This window comes from Octodon degus, unplaced genomic scaffold (assembly GCF_000260255.1).
Source record: "Octodon degus isolate 3935 unplaced genomic scaffold, OctDeg1.0 scaffold00051, whole genome shotgun sequence".
NCBI lineage: Eukaryota > Metazoa > Chordata > Mammalia > Rodentia > Octodontidae > Octodon > Octodon degus.
Genome location: NW_004524627.1, coordinates 10966419 through 10983286, shown reverse-complemented (window position 1 = coordinate 10983286; position 16868 = coordinate 10966419). Strand labels below are relative to the sequence as shown.

At 34.2% G+C, this 16868-nt stretch overlaps 1 protein-coding gene across 6 annotated transcripts in view; it reads right to left on the bottom strand.

Moving 5' to 3' along the window:
* Fndc3a (fibronectin type III domain containing 3A) overlaps window positions 1–16868 on the bottom strand; it is a 143146-nt gene that overhangs the window by 65519 nt on the left and 60759 nt on the right. For 5 of the 6 annotated variants that reach the window (XM_023717208.1, XM_004633092.2, XM_023717207.1 and 2 more), the window contains exon 4: window positions 3922–3998. In XM_023717208.1, the coding sequence (XP_023572976.1) occupies window positions 3922–3998 (77 nt within the window). Of the gene's footprint in view, window positions 1–3921; window positions 3999–7876; window positions 7987–16868 lie in introns of those variants that run through there. The other variant, XM_004633093.3, reaches the window with a different exon arrangement.

The following is a 16868-nucleotide window of genomic DNA, read 5'->3' as shown; positions in this document are numbered from 1 at the left end:
TTCAGGTCTATTTTGTTGCCAATACCATGCTGATTTTATTACAGTAGCTTTGTAGTATAATTTCAAGTCAGGAATTGTAATGTCTCCTGCTTTGTCTTTGTTGGTCAGGATTGCCTTTGCTATTCTAGGTCTTTTTTGATTCCAGATAAATTTTAGGCACATTTTCTCTAGATCTGGGAGGTATGTTGGTGGTAGTCTCACAGGAATAGCATTAAATCTATACAACAATTTTGGGAGTATGGCTATCTGCACGATGTTGGTTCTTCCTATCCAGGAGCACAGAATATCTTTCCGTTTTCTGAAATCTTCTGCGATCTCTTTTTTCAAAATATTGTAATTTTCCGTGAAAAGATCTTTGATTTCTTTAGTTAGATGAATTCTGAGGTATTTCATTTTCCTTGGTGCTATTGTAAAAGGTACTGTCTCTAATTTTCCTCTCAGTGTGTTTGTTATCTGTGTAGAGGAATGCTACTGACTTTTGGGCATTGATTTTACATCCTGCTATGCTACTGAATTTGTCTATCAACTCTAGGAGTTTCTTAGTAGAGTTTTTTGGGTCTTCCAAATAAAGTATCATGTCATCTGCAAATAATGATAGTTTCACTTCTTCTTTACCTATTCTTATTCCTTTTATTTCTCCTTCTTGTCTAATGTCTGTAGCTAATGATTCCAGAACTATATTGAAGAAGAGGGGTGATAGAGGACATCCTTGTCTTGTACCTGATTTGAGAGTAAAGGATTTCAGTTTTTCCCCATTGAGAATTATATTAGCTGTTGGGTTGTCATAGATGGTTTTTACTAGACTGAAGTAGAGGCCTTCTATTCCAATTTTCTGTAGGACTTTGAACATGTATGACAAACAAAATTTTTTATGGAAGTTATTTTAATGGATGTTGGTCTAAAGACAAAATACCTTGACCTTGAGCCAGGAAATAGCTCAGCAGCATAAGTGCTGGTTTGGCAAGCGTTAATGTACTGCGTTCAATCCCCAGTACCAAAAACCAAATAAACAAAAACAAAATAAAACAAAAAGACCTAGAAAACTGTTTGACTGACTTGTAAATATTAACCATGCTACTGCTGTATCACAGAGACTATACTTACAGAAAAGATGAGCACTGGGTATGACCTGGTCTGGAACTGATCTCATTCTCTATTATTTTTGCCTAGACAACTGAATTCAGTCATACTGGTCTTCTTGCTGTTTCCAGGCACAAAACATACTTTCATTTTAGGCCATCTGCACTGGCTATTTCTGTTTTTAGAATCTTCTTTTCCCAGTTAAATGTATAATCAACTCCTACCTGTCCTTTAAGACTTGATTCAAATGCTATCTTTCTAATGAGGATTATTCTACCACCAGATTTAAAATATTTTTTTGGGGAGAAGAATTTGTTCAAAGGGAAGGAAATATTAAGATGAGAAGGACAGGAGGTGGGGAGAAGATTATGTCTATATGCAGGATGGCTTGGATAACTGTACTGCTGATTTCTGCTGCTCTATAGAAAGGAGCAGTTAATGTTTTGAAGCTCTTTTATTTTCATTTATTTATTTTTGTCTTTTTTTTGTATTTTAGGAAAGGGTCTACAGGGTGTTCAGGGTCTCACTACTAGATTGGACTCATAGTGATCCTCCTGTTTATAGCCTCTCAAGAGCTGGGATTACAGGTACCCACCACCATGCCCAATCTGGAGCAGTTAATGTTTAAATTTTTTTCTCTTAATTTCTTGTAACTTGTTTTCTGCTTCCAATTTTTCATGCATATATTTAGTACTCTAAACAACTAATTTGAAGACAATACTATGTAATACAACAAGTACTGCTGAATTCGTATTTTGTTTAGTGAAATTCTGTATTATTTCTTTCTTTTTTTCATTTTTACATACTGGTTATTTTTAAAATTGAATTTTTTTGGTATTATTTCTTTCTAAATTATCATTTTGTATTCTCTTTTAAAAAATGAAAAATATTTTTTTACCCAATCATTCACCATCTAATACATTAATTCACCCACTATCCTTTTTTGTTTGCTTTTCTCCACAGAAATGTAAATTTCACAGAAGAATCCGTGCCTCTTTTATATGAACAAATATATATATGAATATGCACTTAAAAGTGCCTGATATTGATGAGTACTCAATACTTACTTGTATTTACACTGTTGTAATTACATTGGTTGAATGTAGAAACTATAAAAATTTATTATCTTCATAGGAAAGAGAATTAAGAAATGATAAATACAAGGAGAGTACAAAAGGAGAGGCATCTTGAAAGGTGTACGGAAATTGTTTCTGGGAGCTGGGGAGATGGCTCAGTAGAATAACTACTTGCCTGGCAAGCTCAAGGGCCTGAGTTCATTCCCCAGTTCTGCCAAAAAAAAAAAAAAAAAAAAAAAGAAAAAAACTTTATGAAACCTCATGATTGAAATGAGAAAGATAAAGATGTCATTAAAAAAAAAGGTGAGGTAAAAGAGCATCAGGATATCTTATAATTGAGATAATTCGTCTTCACCTATACATTACTAGCATGTAACATACAGCTCAGCATATCATATCATTCAAAAATAGCTGGTTAAACTGAACTATTGCCAGAGTTAGTCTTTGCATAAGTAAACACAGTTCTGAGTAGGAGCAACAGAAAAGTGAAAAAAATCCCAAAAACCCAGAACATCTTTGTATAGGAAATTTGGGGTAAATCACATCAACAGTATCAAATTTTAAGATGTCAAAGGAACTCTAACTTGGAAAAGGTCCCTTGGATCTGACAATTTTAGCAGGGTAATATAAGCACAATGAAAAGTTAGTATGTTAAAACAAAAGTAGAGATTATGAGCAAGGGCTATTCTAAGACGACTACAACAAGGTATTTTCAAGTATGCTATCTTACATGTTATCATTCTCACCTTACATTGGGTGCCCTGAGATTCAAGGAAGTTGATTTGCCCTGAGCTTAGGAGCCAGCAAGGGTTTGAACTAAGATATGGATTCAGATTTTCTGACTCTCAACCTTAAACAACTGTCATTGTCTCTCTCAGTATCTTTTTCTTGTCTTTTACACAGTATTGAGTATCAGAGTTAGCAAAGAATCTACTGCAAGAGCCCACCAATCTTCTGCCATAAACAGAGAGGAAGTAATAGAGGGCTTGAAGAAGACAAGTAAAATTTAGTGCTAGGAAGAGAAAATTATTTCCCAAAAGATTATGAGGCAATGAGCACATTGCTAGAATTTTAGTAGAGCAAGATACTAAATTACCTGTAGACTAGTTTAATTCAGTTTGCCTGCATGTAACTTAGTTGTACATTATTTTTGAAGTGAAGAGTTGGCCAACACATGGACAAAGAAGGGTTGTAGGTATGCAATGATATTAATCTCCTTTGCTATCAGAACTACATGTTTAAATTCTCTTCTATTTACTACAATGTGACATTCTACTATTACAAGAATATGAAATGAATTGTATTAATAAGGTTGTAAGCATTGTCTTGGTTTATTTCTAAGCAAATGTTAATTAAAAAATGTTAGCATAAATACACTGAGAACTTCAGGTATTTACATTGGTTACATAGTCAATAAGAAAATCTTTAGAATGACTTTTTCTTTATAATTCAATACCCAAAGACAAAGTCAAATGAGTGCTTATCAAATTTTTTCCTTTCCAAATGTACTAAAATATCTGAAATAGGGGCTGGGTAGATGGCTGAGTAGAATAAATGCTTCCCTGCCAAGTGCAAGGGCCTGAGTTCTATCCCCAGTTCAGACAAAAAAACCCAAAACAAAAAACAAACAAACAAAAAATATCTGAAATAGATTTACTGAAGATATCCCACAGGGTGGATTTCAGTATTTAAAGTGTTATTTTTTAATTAAAATCAAAGAAAAAGAAAGTATCTATCATTATATATATAAAATAAGAAAACATACCTGTGGGGCATATCCAGGAGGCACATAAATAGGAGGCACAGAACCATTTGGGGACATCATTGGAACCTGAGCAGGACCTGAATGGGTCATAGAAATAATGTGTTAATCCATGACTGCTTACCAAATTAAAGTTAAAAACAAATTTCTTACTTCACCTTAGCACTCAAGTCAATAGTGATTATAGAACTATGAAGAGAAATTAGGATTGACTTGTTACAAACATTTACCTTGTGAAGTCCAAAGGTTACCTTTTACCTACTTTTGTGCTTTTCAAGCTTTCCTCTGTTGTGATCTGAGGTTTTCTTTTTCTTTCTTTCTTTTTTTTTTTTTGTGTGTGTGTGTGTGTGTGGGGTTATCTTTTTGGGACAGGTTTCACTATGCAGTTTAGACTACAGGGTTTCACTATGCAATTCAGACTGGCCTTGAACTCTCTTTGTAGCCCAGGCCAGCCTGGAAGTTGAAGTGTTCCTCCTGCCTCATCCTTCTGAGTTCTGGGATTACAGGCATGTTCCACCATGCTTACTCACCTGGAGCATTTTTAAAACATAAAATTCATAGGCTCTTCTAGTGTTTCTTATTTAGTATGCCTATAGTCTTAAACCACTACGTTTACTTTATAAATATATTTGGTGATTTTTATAATTGTGCAAGTTGGAAATATTGAGCTAGAGGAAAAAAACCTTGAAATTTGCATATACAATCAATGAAAAGGCAAAACGTTCAAAAGTAACAGGAAAAAAAGAAAAGAGCAACAAGAGAATGAATAGTTAAGATGTGTGGGTAGTGCTCTGTGAGGGTTAAAAGACTCTTGCATGCAAGTCATGTCTGTGGGAGCTTAAGAAGTTACAGAAATGCCATACATGCATATTTGCCCCCAAACAATTTATTTCCTTTGAAAAGGTCTTGAAAAGAAACTTAAGGTTCTCTTATCCTATATTTCCTTTCACTTTTTAATTTTATTTTTCCTTTCAAATTTAAATAGTGTTATGTTTTCCAAATAATTTCTATAAATATTGTGTTTCATTTACTTCCTCTTTTTACTTTTCTGGAAGTAAAATAAGCACATTTAGAAGATATGTTTTATTCTTTTAGGAATCAAAATTTTCCTTGTTTTATTTAACTTTTAAAGAAAAGTATCTCACCTTCTGATTCTTTCTATAACTTTAGTGGATGTTGCCCCCTCACCCACTAGTTTTTAGTAACTTGAAACTTTTTCAAAGAAATGACTTATTTTCAAGGAAATGAAAGCACAAGAATGTAACAAAAAACATAATAGGGAAAGTATACGCAGAATTTAATTTTAAAAGTGAATGTTGCCACTGGTTTCATTACACATACTTCAGAAAAGCTAAAGAAAGAGCAGGATGGTTCCAGCAAATCTGGATTCCTGGATTTTAGAGGAGGGGGAGGGGTGAAGCACACAGTGGTAATAGGGTTGTGGGGGGAGGGGTTAAGGCCAGAAGAGAGACAGAGGCAGAGAAAAAAACAGAAAAGATAATGTTCTGAAAAAGGGGATATAAGAGGGGAAATACCAAAAAGAGCCAAGAAAAGGAATGGAAGAGGAAAGGGAAAAAGGAAGAAGAGGGAGCAAGGAAGGGGAAAGGAAAGGAGATATAAGACAGGAGCCAGGGGAGAGTAAAGAGGAGGGCTGCAAGGGAGAAAGAGGAAGGGAAAACAGAAGGGAAGAGAGGAAAGAGAAATGAAAAGGGTAAAAGAATGAGGGGTCAGAGTAGGGTGGGTAAAGACTGAATGGCTAAAGGAAAGTAAGGCAGAGAAGGAAACCTACCATCTTATCATCTGGCTATAAAAATAACTTTCAAAATGACTCTTTTCATCCAAAACAAGCCAAACAAATACATGAAGATGTTCAGAATACAAGCATCATTATATAGTTAATACTAACAGTATATATTTTTGTCTCCATGTAATCATCGCTACTATCCCCATTTTCCAAAGGTAGAGTTAAGCTTGCCCAAATGGTAGAAATGAGACTCACAGCAGTTTCACTTCTAGGTATTACTCATTTATTGGCAACTGGTCTTAAGAATTACATGAGTTCTAATGCCTTTAAGGGAAATTAGAGCTGCTTCTGTTTTTATTTTCTTTGAGAAAGAGAATTAGAATGCGTTATATACATGCCTTGTTTGATAAAGGTAATCATTATGCATTGTAAACATGTACTATAAAATTTAAAACATGAAAGGATGAACAAAATTTCTCTAAGTTTATGTAAACCTCCCATATTAATTTACTATCTCCACTAATTTAAAACTCTTGAGCCACTTTATACCTCTACACAAAAAGACGTGACTCAAAATGCATATTTTAACTTTTGTACTTTGGGCTCAAGAGAAATGAGAAGAATTTTATACTAATGATTTGTTCCCAGTAGTTAATTTATATAAAACTACAAAGTAAACTAGCTATCTAAATTCAGAGAGGTGGCTTAGATTTTATTTATAATATACAAAAATTAGCTGAGAACCAGAAAGAGAATTTACTAAAAACTTTATTTATAATATTAATAAGGAAATTAATATTTTATTTAGCTTTTTTTGTATATACCAAAGACTATGGGCCCTTTCATATACAGTCAAATATAATTCTAACATCAAGTCACTATAACTTGGTGATTATTTATGTAAAATTAATGTAATTTCTTTGGGTTTTTCTCCTTTTACTAGGATTATAACCATATAATACTATATAGCTACAATGCAAGCCATATTATATTTTGATAGCCACTATAAAGTATAAAATTTAGTAGCATAAAATGTGACTTTTGTCTTTTAATATTTTACTGCTACTAAAAATATAACAAACACATCTGACCCAAAATAAACTAGCAGTGCATATATTACTAGTTATAGCCCCTAAATAATACTGAATAACTTATTTCTCTAATAAGTAATCAATTTACTTTAGCAAGTATATTTTATTCTGAAGCAGAAATGGTACATGGAAAGAAAAAAAATGGTACATGGTTAGAGTTTTTAAAAAACACAATTCGTCAGTACTATATTTAACATATAAAATATTGGCGTCAAGCAACATCCAAGTTGAACAACACAGTTCCTAATGTACAAACAAGTATGCTTAGAACTATGTTTACAGCACCATTTTTGTTGCTATTACTGTATGTAAAAGTAGCAAAACTCTAAAATCTTGCATACTGAATAATGCAAATGTTTACCTCCTTAGTTCCAAGTCTTTTTTCTTTTTTAATGAAGTTCTGTAAGATTGAACTACTAAACTGACTTAAATTTGTATGCAGCAAGAGCTAGTCTGTCCCAAAGCACCTAAGTGTGTTAGACTATGACATTAAATATACACATGGCATAAGAACAGTTATATATGAGTAGTGACACACCTAATAGCTCCTTCAGGATCTACGTGCTTTAGGCAAAAATCTACCCCAAATCACTGGGATATTCAGTATTTTAAAGGGAATATTTCCTATTCTAAAAATGGAAAAAGAACTACTGTTATTCACCAATTGTCTTAGAGAAGCTGACTTAATAAATAAGCTATTTTCACCTAGTATAATTTTAAACAACTTTTACTTGTTAATATGCATTTATATTTGAGAGTTTTTTTTTAAAACTACATTCTTGCTCAGCATTTAAAATTTTAAAATGCGACAGGCTGCTGACGTGCTACACATTCTCCTTATAAGCAAGCTTTCACAATGGCTTCCAAATAATCTGATGCCAATTTTCAGATTTTAGTTCTGAAAAGAAAATCCTAGTAAAATAAAGACCCTAGAACATGATAACTTGTGAAAAATCCAATCAATCTAACTCTATACAGATTTTAATCTTTTAGAACTACAGAATAACAATTTAGAATATTTTATAGCAATATTTGGAACGTATGTTAAAAAAACAGCGTGACTTTAAGATAATGCTTTCTATGGTTTAAAATAAAGCAAATGTTCAAAAACGGCAAGTCTTACCACTCATTTTGTTTTTACAGTAGCAGCAGGAACAAGAAATCCAACAAGGAAACAGCGTAGTACACGTTAACAGCTTTAATTGGTGAACGGTTTCTTTCCTTTTTTTTTTTTTTTGCAAAGCAGTGAGAGGAAAAGATCCTTTGACCGAGTCATGTGATCACTATCACATGACCTCCAGGGGCCGGGAAAGAAAAAGAAGGGGGAGGCCGGCGCTAGGTGCTTGTACTGTTTCTGATACACAAAAGTGATTTCTGGTGCCCCCACCTTCCATCTGACGATCTTTTGAGTCTTCCTTATTAAACTCCCTAAAGCTCACCAAAACATATCGTACAAGAATATGTATTTTATGTAAAGCTGTTCTTTGTGTTCATAGTATTTTTAACTTATTCACCCATCCATCCTGCTGATTTTCACTTAGGTTTGAGATAAATCCATTATTTAAAAGATTTTGTCTAAGATACCACTGTATAACTTAATCCTTTCTTCATCCCTAACCATTTAGGAATGTCCACAACAGACAAAGAATTGTACATACAATAGCTTCACTGGCTTGTTCCTCAAAGGCAGGATTTATGTTTCAGGCTGCTAATTGTCTTGGGACTATTGCAGGGTTGGGAAGGTAGCTCCGTGGTAGAGCTGATTGTTTAGCATGTTGTGGAGAAGCATGAGGTTCAATCCTGTACTGCTCCTCTGTGTGTGTGTGTGTGTGCATGCATGCACGCGTGCACGTGTGCTGTGTGCATGTGCATGCCCGCTTCTACTTTTATTATTGATTGTATTTTCTTTCTCTGATTTTTTAAAAAAGATAACCTTGACATTAATATAGATAATAACTCAATTTCACTCTCAACTCATATCCATGAAGATATGCTTAAGTTCATGTTCAGAGCTGCACAGTCATGAAAAAGCAGATACAAAGAAGGAAACCAATATTCAGTTTGGGGGGGGTGATGACTGCAAGAACTTTTGGAAGGTCTTTTATTACTCTAAGGTGTTATGTATGCTCAGAGGAAGTTCATTAGCAGCCAAGACAAACATAAGAGTAATCACTGTGATTTATTAACAGGTTGTATGGAAGAAAAAATAGATTTTGGTATCAAAATCTGAATCCAGATTTCATAAACTGAGGCAGAGTTACAAAAGACACACAGTGAAGCAAATCAGAGATTATCTACTGGTAAAGTCAATTTAAAAGGTTCAGAACCCAGGCTGACAGGTGTCAGTAACTTCTTAAAACACATACAAAAATAATACTGAAAATTCTGGCATTAGATGGAGGACCCAATACAATACAATTCAAATATTTTCTAATAAACACAGTAAAATATGCCAATTGTATCTCACTGAAACAGTGAGACTTCTTCCTGTGAAGAAAAGATTCTAAGCTTCCAGAATGTGAGGGATATGATACAGAAAATGAGTTACTGAAAGGTCAAACTTGTTCTGAAAGATTACTAAAAAGTGACGACTTTTACCACCAAAAGCCAAAGCAACAAAAATAAAACTTGATGATGAATTAAATGGAAAAATAATACAGAAAAATATAAACAAGAAGTGAGGTTGATAATATACTCTTCCTACTTTAAGTAATGTATCCTTCAAAATGGTTGCAAAATAAACAGCTGAATCTGCTGACTTGCAGAAAGAGAGTGACAGCTATGAAATTAATTAAAAACTCATAGAGCTGTCGTTTTTTTCTGGCAATAAGCAATTAGGATCAGCTATTTATTAAGGATGTACTCAGAGTGCAAGAAGCCTGGGTCATTTGCATGTCAGAAAATTTAAGAAGCAGACCAGCTAGGTTAAGAATAGTTTTAGATTGATCAATAAGACATAAAGACAGGAAGTGAAATGCATTCCTCTTCTTCTCTACAAGTTTTTATCTGATCCTTTGAAAGATCAACTCTGTGACTATGTCCCCAATCCTTGAGGTAGCACTAAGGAACACATTTGGAAGAAGTAATTTAAACATGTGAAGCTTAGACCATAACTAATGCATGCCCACAGAGTCAGACAAGGAGAAAGGCCTTTAGGGAGAGGCCAATAAATGCTACTAAAGAAGTGTTCCATAGGAAGGAGCCTACTGCTGGGGTGACTAACAATGATACATGCAAATAATCTTTGGAAGATAAAGAGAATGAAGGATTAGACTATACAATTTTGTCTTTGGGTACAAGTAACCTTTGTTTCTTGTCCTTTTAATTTTTTCTTATTTGCTCGTTTATGTTTTCCCCTTTATTTTCTGGGTCACAGACCTGGCCATATAATTATTTACCATTTTCTCTCCCTGTAAATTTCTCCTTACAATAATGTATTAATGTAACAAAAATTTTACTTTATACGATGTATACCAAACAAAGTAAATATAAGGATCATTCTAAAGTCAGATATATTTTGGATTAGAAAAGGAGAAAAGCTAGATGAAGTAAGAAGACTACATATTAACCAGAAAAATGGTCAATAAGACAAATTTGTTTTCTAATGTACTATGTCCCAAGCATTTGAATTTATGTGCCAGTAGTTTCAAAACTAATTCTGGGACTTATTAACCAAGTTTTCTACATTAAACAGAAAGAAGAAATTAAGGAGAAACAAAAGGAAGTCTATCTACACTATCACATCACTTCACAAAAAGAGGATATTTTAACTACAAAAACAATAGGATGTATTTTACTCCAGAATTTAAAAAAGGATTTTAATTTGAATAAGTTTAGTGTAAGAGCCAGAAGAGTCAAAGAAAATCTAAGTAAAATGAGCAACGCTAGGGACGCTGCCATACTCAACTTCAAATTATACTACAAAGGCGTAATAACAAAAAGAGCATAGTATTGGCACAAAATTATGCATTCCGACTAGTGGAATGTAACAAATCCAAGCAACTACAACTACCTGACCCTGGACATGGGAATCAAAAATGTACACTGGAGGAAGCCCCTTTAAAAATGGTGTTGGGAAAAGCAGATATCCACTTGTATAAGACTGAAACTAGATCCTTGTTACTTATCCTAAACAAAAATAAATTCAGATGAGATTGGGTATGTTCAGGGTAGTATGGGCCACAGACAATTCAAAAATGGATCAAAGATGTAGATATATGACATGAAACTTTGAAAATGCTAAAAGAAAAAATAGAAAAAATACTTGAAGCCACCAGCAAAAGCAGACTTCCTGAACAGGATTCCAATAGCATGGGAAATAACAGCTAGAATCAACAAGTGGGACTATATCAAATTAAAAAGTTTCTGTACAGCAAAGCAAACAACTAACAGTGTGAAAAGCCAACCTATAAAAATAAAAAAAAAAAAATCTCTGCCAGCTAATCTTCCAACAGAAGATTAATGTTCAGAATACATAAAGATCTAAAAAATACCAAAAACTCAAACAGTGCAATCAATATATGGCATGACTTGAATAGATATTTCTCGAAACAGAAAGTATAAATGGTTAGGAAGTTGGATAAAATATGGTCACCATCTTTAGTCACTAGGGAAATGCAAACTACAATGATACTCCATCTTACTCCAATTGGAATGGCCATCACCAAGAATACACATAAACACTGGTGGGAATTCAGGGGAAGGGAAACCTTCTACACTGCTGGTGGGAATGTAAATCAGCATAGTCAGTAAGGAAATCAGTACAATTTCCTAAAAAACTAAAAACAAAACTACTGTTTGATCCAGCTATTTCACTCCTTGGGATATATACCTGAAAGAATTAAAATCAGCATACTACAAGGATACCTTCATACTTATGTTTATTTTGGTACAATTCACAATAGTCAAGATATGGAACTAGCCTAGATGCCTACTGACATATAAACAGGCAAAGAATATACATAATGGGATATTATTCATCCACAATGAGGAAAATTTTATCTAAAGGAAAAATGAACTGGAAGATAATGTTGAAAATAAGATAGACTCAGGCAACTATCACCTTTCCCTAATATGATACACAGAATCTAAAAAAGATGATACAGGTAGAGGAAGACTATTATTAGACAAAAAAAGGTATAAACAGGGATATAAGGGCAGGTAACGGGAGGATAGATATGAAAATATCCCAGAATGTGAAAATGGGCGGAGGGAGAGCAAGGAAAGGGGCAATAAGGTGGTAAAAATAAGGTGGGGAGATAGCGCAGCAGCATAAGCGCCGGCCAGGTGGTTAAAAAAAAAAATTATGCTATGTGTAAGTATAAAACTCCCACAATTAAACCAAATAATCTCTCTAACCCATATACACTAATGAAAAAAGATAAATCTGAGACCAACAGTAAGCCAGTAAGATACTAAGAAAAAAAGGCATAAATTACTTTTTACATAAGTTTTCTCAGACAAACTTGGATACAAAATCATCTTACTTATTAATAGGGGATGCAAATTTATCAATGCTTAGAACACCTGGCAGTATTTATTTGCACAAGACAAGCAGGGCAGGCACAGAGTTCAAGCCTAAACATTTCCAAGTTGGTGATTATAATTTGGGAACAGAATAAGGCAGGAAATTAAAAAAGAGAGAAAAGATTAAGGATATTTATGCTTAGATGTTTAGGAGATTTTGTTTTCTTTAGAAACTACTCTTTTTAAAATGTGGATAAAGTAGAACACATATAATAATTGCCTAAATACATTCAGCATTATGGACAATTTCATTTATCTATGTATAGGTAAATGATAATGTTTATAATTGTATTTTAGATATATTACCGACAGCCAGGCACGGTGGCATATGCCTGTAACTGCAGCACTTGAAAGGCTCTGGCAGGAGGATTGCTATGAAGTTTGAGGTCAGCCTGGGCTACATAAGCAAGTTCAAGGCCAGCCTGAATTACATAGCAAGACTCTGTCTTAAAAAACAAAAAAAAAAAAAAAAAAAAAAAAAGCAACAACAACAACAAAAAAAACCCAAACAAACAACAAAACCTACATGTATTAGTGATAAAACATTAAGTAAAATAAATTTGATAACTATATTATGAGAATCTACTTTTAGTACTAAATTGAACTGCATATAAATAGAAAACCTGAAGAGGTAGAGATAGGTCTATAAGTAAGTATCTGTTTCTGAACAAGAGATTATTTTTAGTGCTTTGTTGAAAATTTTTCTTTCTTTCTTTTTGGGAAATTATACAGGCTATGATATTAATGTGCACAGGTGCAGCAGATTTTGAATATTACTATTTATAGTACTTATCTAATGTGAACAATGATGAATCATTTGCTATTCTAGTATGAAATAGTATTTGGGATTTACTGCAGCACATTAGGTTAACTATGTCTCAATAACTGAACACCTACATGCTGACATCATACAGCAATGATATGAATCAATGATGCAAATCCTGTCAGGACCAAACATTAAGGTCACAAGCCTAAAAAAAAAGTATACAAGTGACAGGGCAGACCAGTCAGCCAGCATGAAGATTATATTAAGTTAGTACTGCCAATGCCAAAAAGGGTTCCAATGTTCTTTTTTTTTTTTTTTTTTTAAACATAGTAGCTAAGGCTTTTACTTTTAATTATATGTGTCTCATATAACAGATTATATATAAGTTGTTTCACAAGTTCTAGGAAAGCTATAGACCTTTAAAACACATCTTAAGAGACCAGGACATACCTCAGTAGTACAGCAACTGCCTGGCAAGTGCAAGGTCCCGAGTTTGATTCCCAGTACCAAAAAGGTAAAACCACAACAAAATCCAAAAAAACTGCAACTTCCTTATTGAGGCTAGGGATACAACTAAGTGGCAGAGTTGACTGGCAAGTGTGAGGTTCTGAGTTTGATTCTCAGTACCAAAAATAACCCAAAAATAAGAAATAAAAAAACCCCAGCAGACCACAACTTAGGGGTCTACCTGCTAAACAAATTAGGAAAATGGACTCTGAAGCTGGGTTCTTTACATAATGTGCAGAATTTCACCATTAATTAAGAATTGTATATAACATCATGCCGGGTTTGACAACACTTACATTCATATTTGGAGTACTATTGCAAGACCTGGTAATTCTCTGCAATGCCAGGGTTTTCTTCACACTATCTTCTCCTTCCTAGAGTCTTTATTAAATTTTTAAATGGTTACAGCTGGATTATAGAAGACAGTTCATTTTGAATAAGCATTACAGATTTTAAAATATCTTCTCTCCAAATTAAATACACCCACAGATAGCTAGAAATCCCTTCTGTAACAGGGACAAACACTACCCTTGGAGGTTTGCTATACAGTGAACATACCATGCTGTAGGCTCTCTTGAAACAATATGGGGCTACTAGCCTTTCAAGGTCACTGAGGACTCAGGACATAGGAGAACCTGTACTGTAACACCCTGTAACTCAGTTGTGTCCCAACTTTTCTGATCAAAGAGATTATGGGGTCACAGAGGAAAGTGATTGATGATGTAGTGTGCCTAAGAAGAGTCACACGGAGAGAAAACATTCTCTCAGGCTTTCAGACAGCAAATTGGTCAAGCAATGGCCATGACTCATCCACATGGCTGACACTAACAAAGGATCTGCAAACTGTGGTATAGGGTTTCAGGGTAAATCTTGAGGGGATCTGACTGACCTCGTCAGATACAAAAGTTACATTTCTTGTTATATAGGTTTTGCCTTATCTTGGTCTTAACCATCCAGCAGAAAAGTATAAAAACGAAGTATAAAAGGTAAAGCCATATTAATATGCTGAGCTGCAAAAGGCTCAAGTCAACAACTTCTGACACTGTCAGTCCTATGGACAACCCACTACTATTATGGACTATTGGACTATATTGGATTATTTTGCTGAATTCATGCACCTACAATATTTAAATGGCAATGGAATACCCATCTCTAACAAAATTAAACAAAAAAAAGGGGATACAAAGGAAGGACCATTTTATATCTGTATATACAAAATAGGATATACAGCTTCCTTCTCTCAATTCAGTGAGAAGAAAGATTTGTACTAATAGTGTTTGGACAGGATATCACGTCTGCATCTTGTACTATGAATAACCACTACGAAGATAACAATATGCAATGCATTATTATTGAAACTTTCCTACTAATTGGTTTTGAAACTGATTTGTTTCTCAATAAAATTAAAAAGAAAAAAGAAAAAATCTAGGGTTATGTATTTAAAGCATCTTTTCTTTAAGTTTATGTTCTCTTCAAAGACTATCACTTTCTGGGAGAATTGGAAAACCAAGGGGAGATGAAAGCTGGAGCTATCTAGTAACTATTCGTTCTATTGTCTTTAATCTGACATAAACTAATGTGAAAAAATGTAAAGGATCCTTTTTCATATCCACTGCCACTTGGTTTAGTATTGTTTTTTATGAAAAAACTGCAAAAGAAAAAAATTATAGTTTTAGGGGTGTAGTTCAGTGATATAAGATCTATTACTAGCACAATCAATCAAATAACCAATCAATCAAATAGACTTTTATTTATCTATTTTTTTCTGCTCACTATGTTATGGTTTAGCTCTAAAATGTCTCCCCAGAGGTCTCACATGTTCAGAGGCAGGGCTTTTGAAAGGTGACTAGGTCATGGGGGTGTTATACTTATCAAACTAATCCATTGATGAGTACACAGCTGAATGTTCTTTTAGAGGTACTCAGGGAGCATGAGCTGGAAAGGTGTATTCTTGAGCCTGGCTCCTCTTTTCCCTCTGATTTCTGGTTGCCACAGAGTTAGCAGCTGTCTATCATGCCCTTTTAACATGTTGCTTCTGCTTTGGAACCAAATATGGACTGAATCCACTGAAAGTCTTAGCAAAACAAACTTTTCCTCCTTTAAATTCTACATGTTGAGTTTTCTGTTCCAGCAACACAAAGCTAGCAAAGTTTCTGAAAGAAATATTTAAAAATTGCTGAGACAGTTGTCTTAATGTTATTTTCAGGAATAACCCTTAAAATTTAGATTTTTTTCACAGTAGAAACCATGTATTTCACAGATGGTAAAAACACTACTGTAGTTTTTTGCTACACATTAGTGTACTTTCATTAGGAGAAGATTGATTTTTCTCTATCATGATTTTACATACTTTGACCATCTGTTGTACTTCCTATAACACCATATTTATTCTAACCTCTTCAAGGATGTTCCTACCAGCTAACATTGCCTGAAAATGGAAAAAAAAGTGCATTAAAAACTCATTGTTGATGGTGAGCTAAAGACAGAAAAGGAAAAAAAAAAATCCTCACAAAAGCAAAGAGAGGAATAGGAACCTTACTTCTTTTTCATTCCCTTCAGGTTCAGACATCAGATTGGAAGGCCTATGTATATTATTCATGAACAGATTAAACTGAGAAAAAGAAGGGGACAGTGCTTTTTCCTGGCTTTTTGGTTGTAGCTATAAAATGCTTTGGAGACATTCGACCAAAGGTTTGAGGCCTTCCTTTACAACCTGGTTCCTCAGCTATATAGTTCCCCACACAAAGGCAACCATTTGTAGTTTCTTACAAATCCTTTTAGACATAGTCTATCAGTACAAAGGCACTCGATGTATATTCTCTAAAAAACACAAAACCATTCTACACCTTAATACATTTTAGAGATAGTTTCTCTCTCATTTATTCTTCTCTCTTTGCTGGGACAAAACACCTGACACCCAAAATGAAGGAAGGAAAGGTTTATTTAGCTCACAGTTTGTGAGGTTTCAGTCCATACTCAGCTGACTCCAACGCAGGGTGGCACATGGCAGTAGACAACAGTTCATGAGGTGGAAAACAGCAAAACAGCAAGAGCAAAAAGGGAGAAGCAGTGGCAGCAGCAGCAGAGAGCAAACCTTTTTCCCTACCTTATATTGCCTTCAGCCTATCTACCCTAGGCCTACTGTAGCAATCACATCCATGATCCCAAACTTTACAGAAGCCCACCCCAGTGACTACACAAACCATAACAGTTCCCTACTGGTGCATGCACAGATGCCTCAATTCCTTAATAGCTGTATTATGTTCTGTGAAAACAATATAAAGAGTATGACTGTACAATACACGGTATATATATA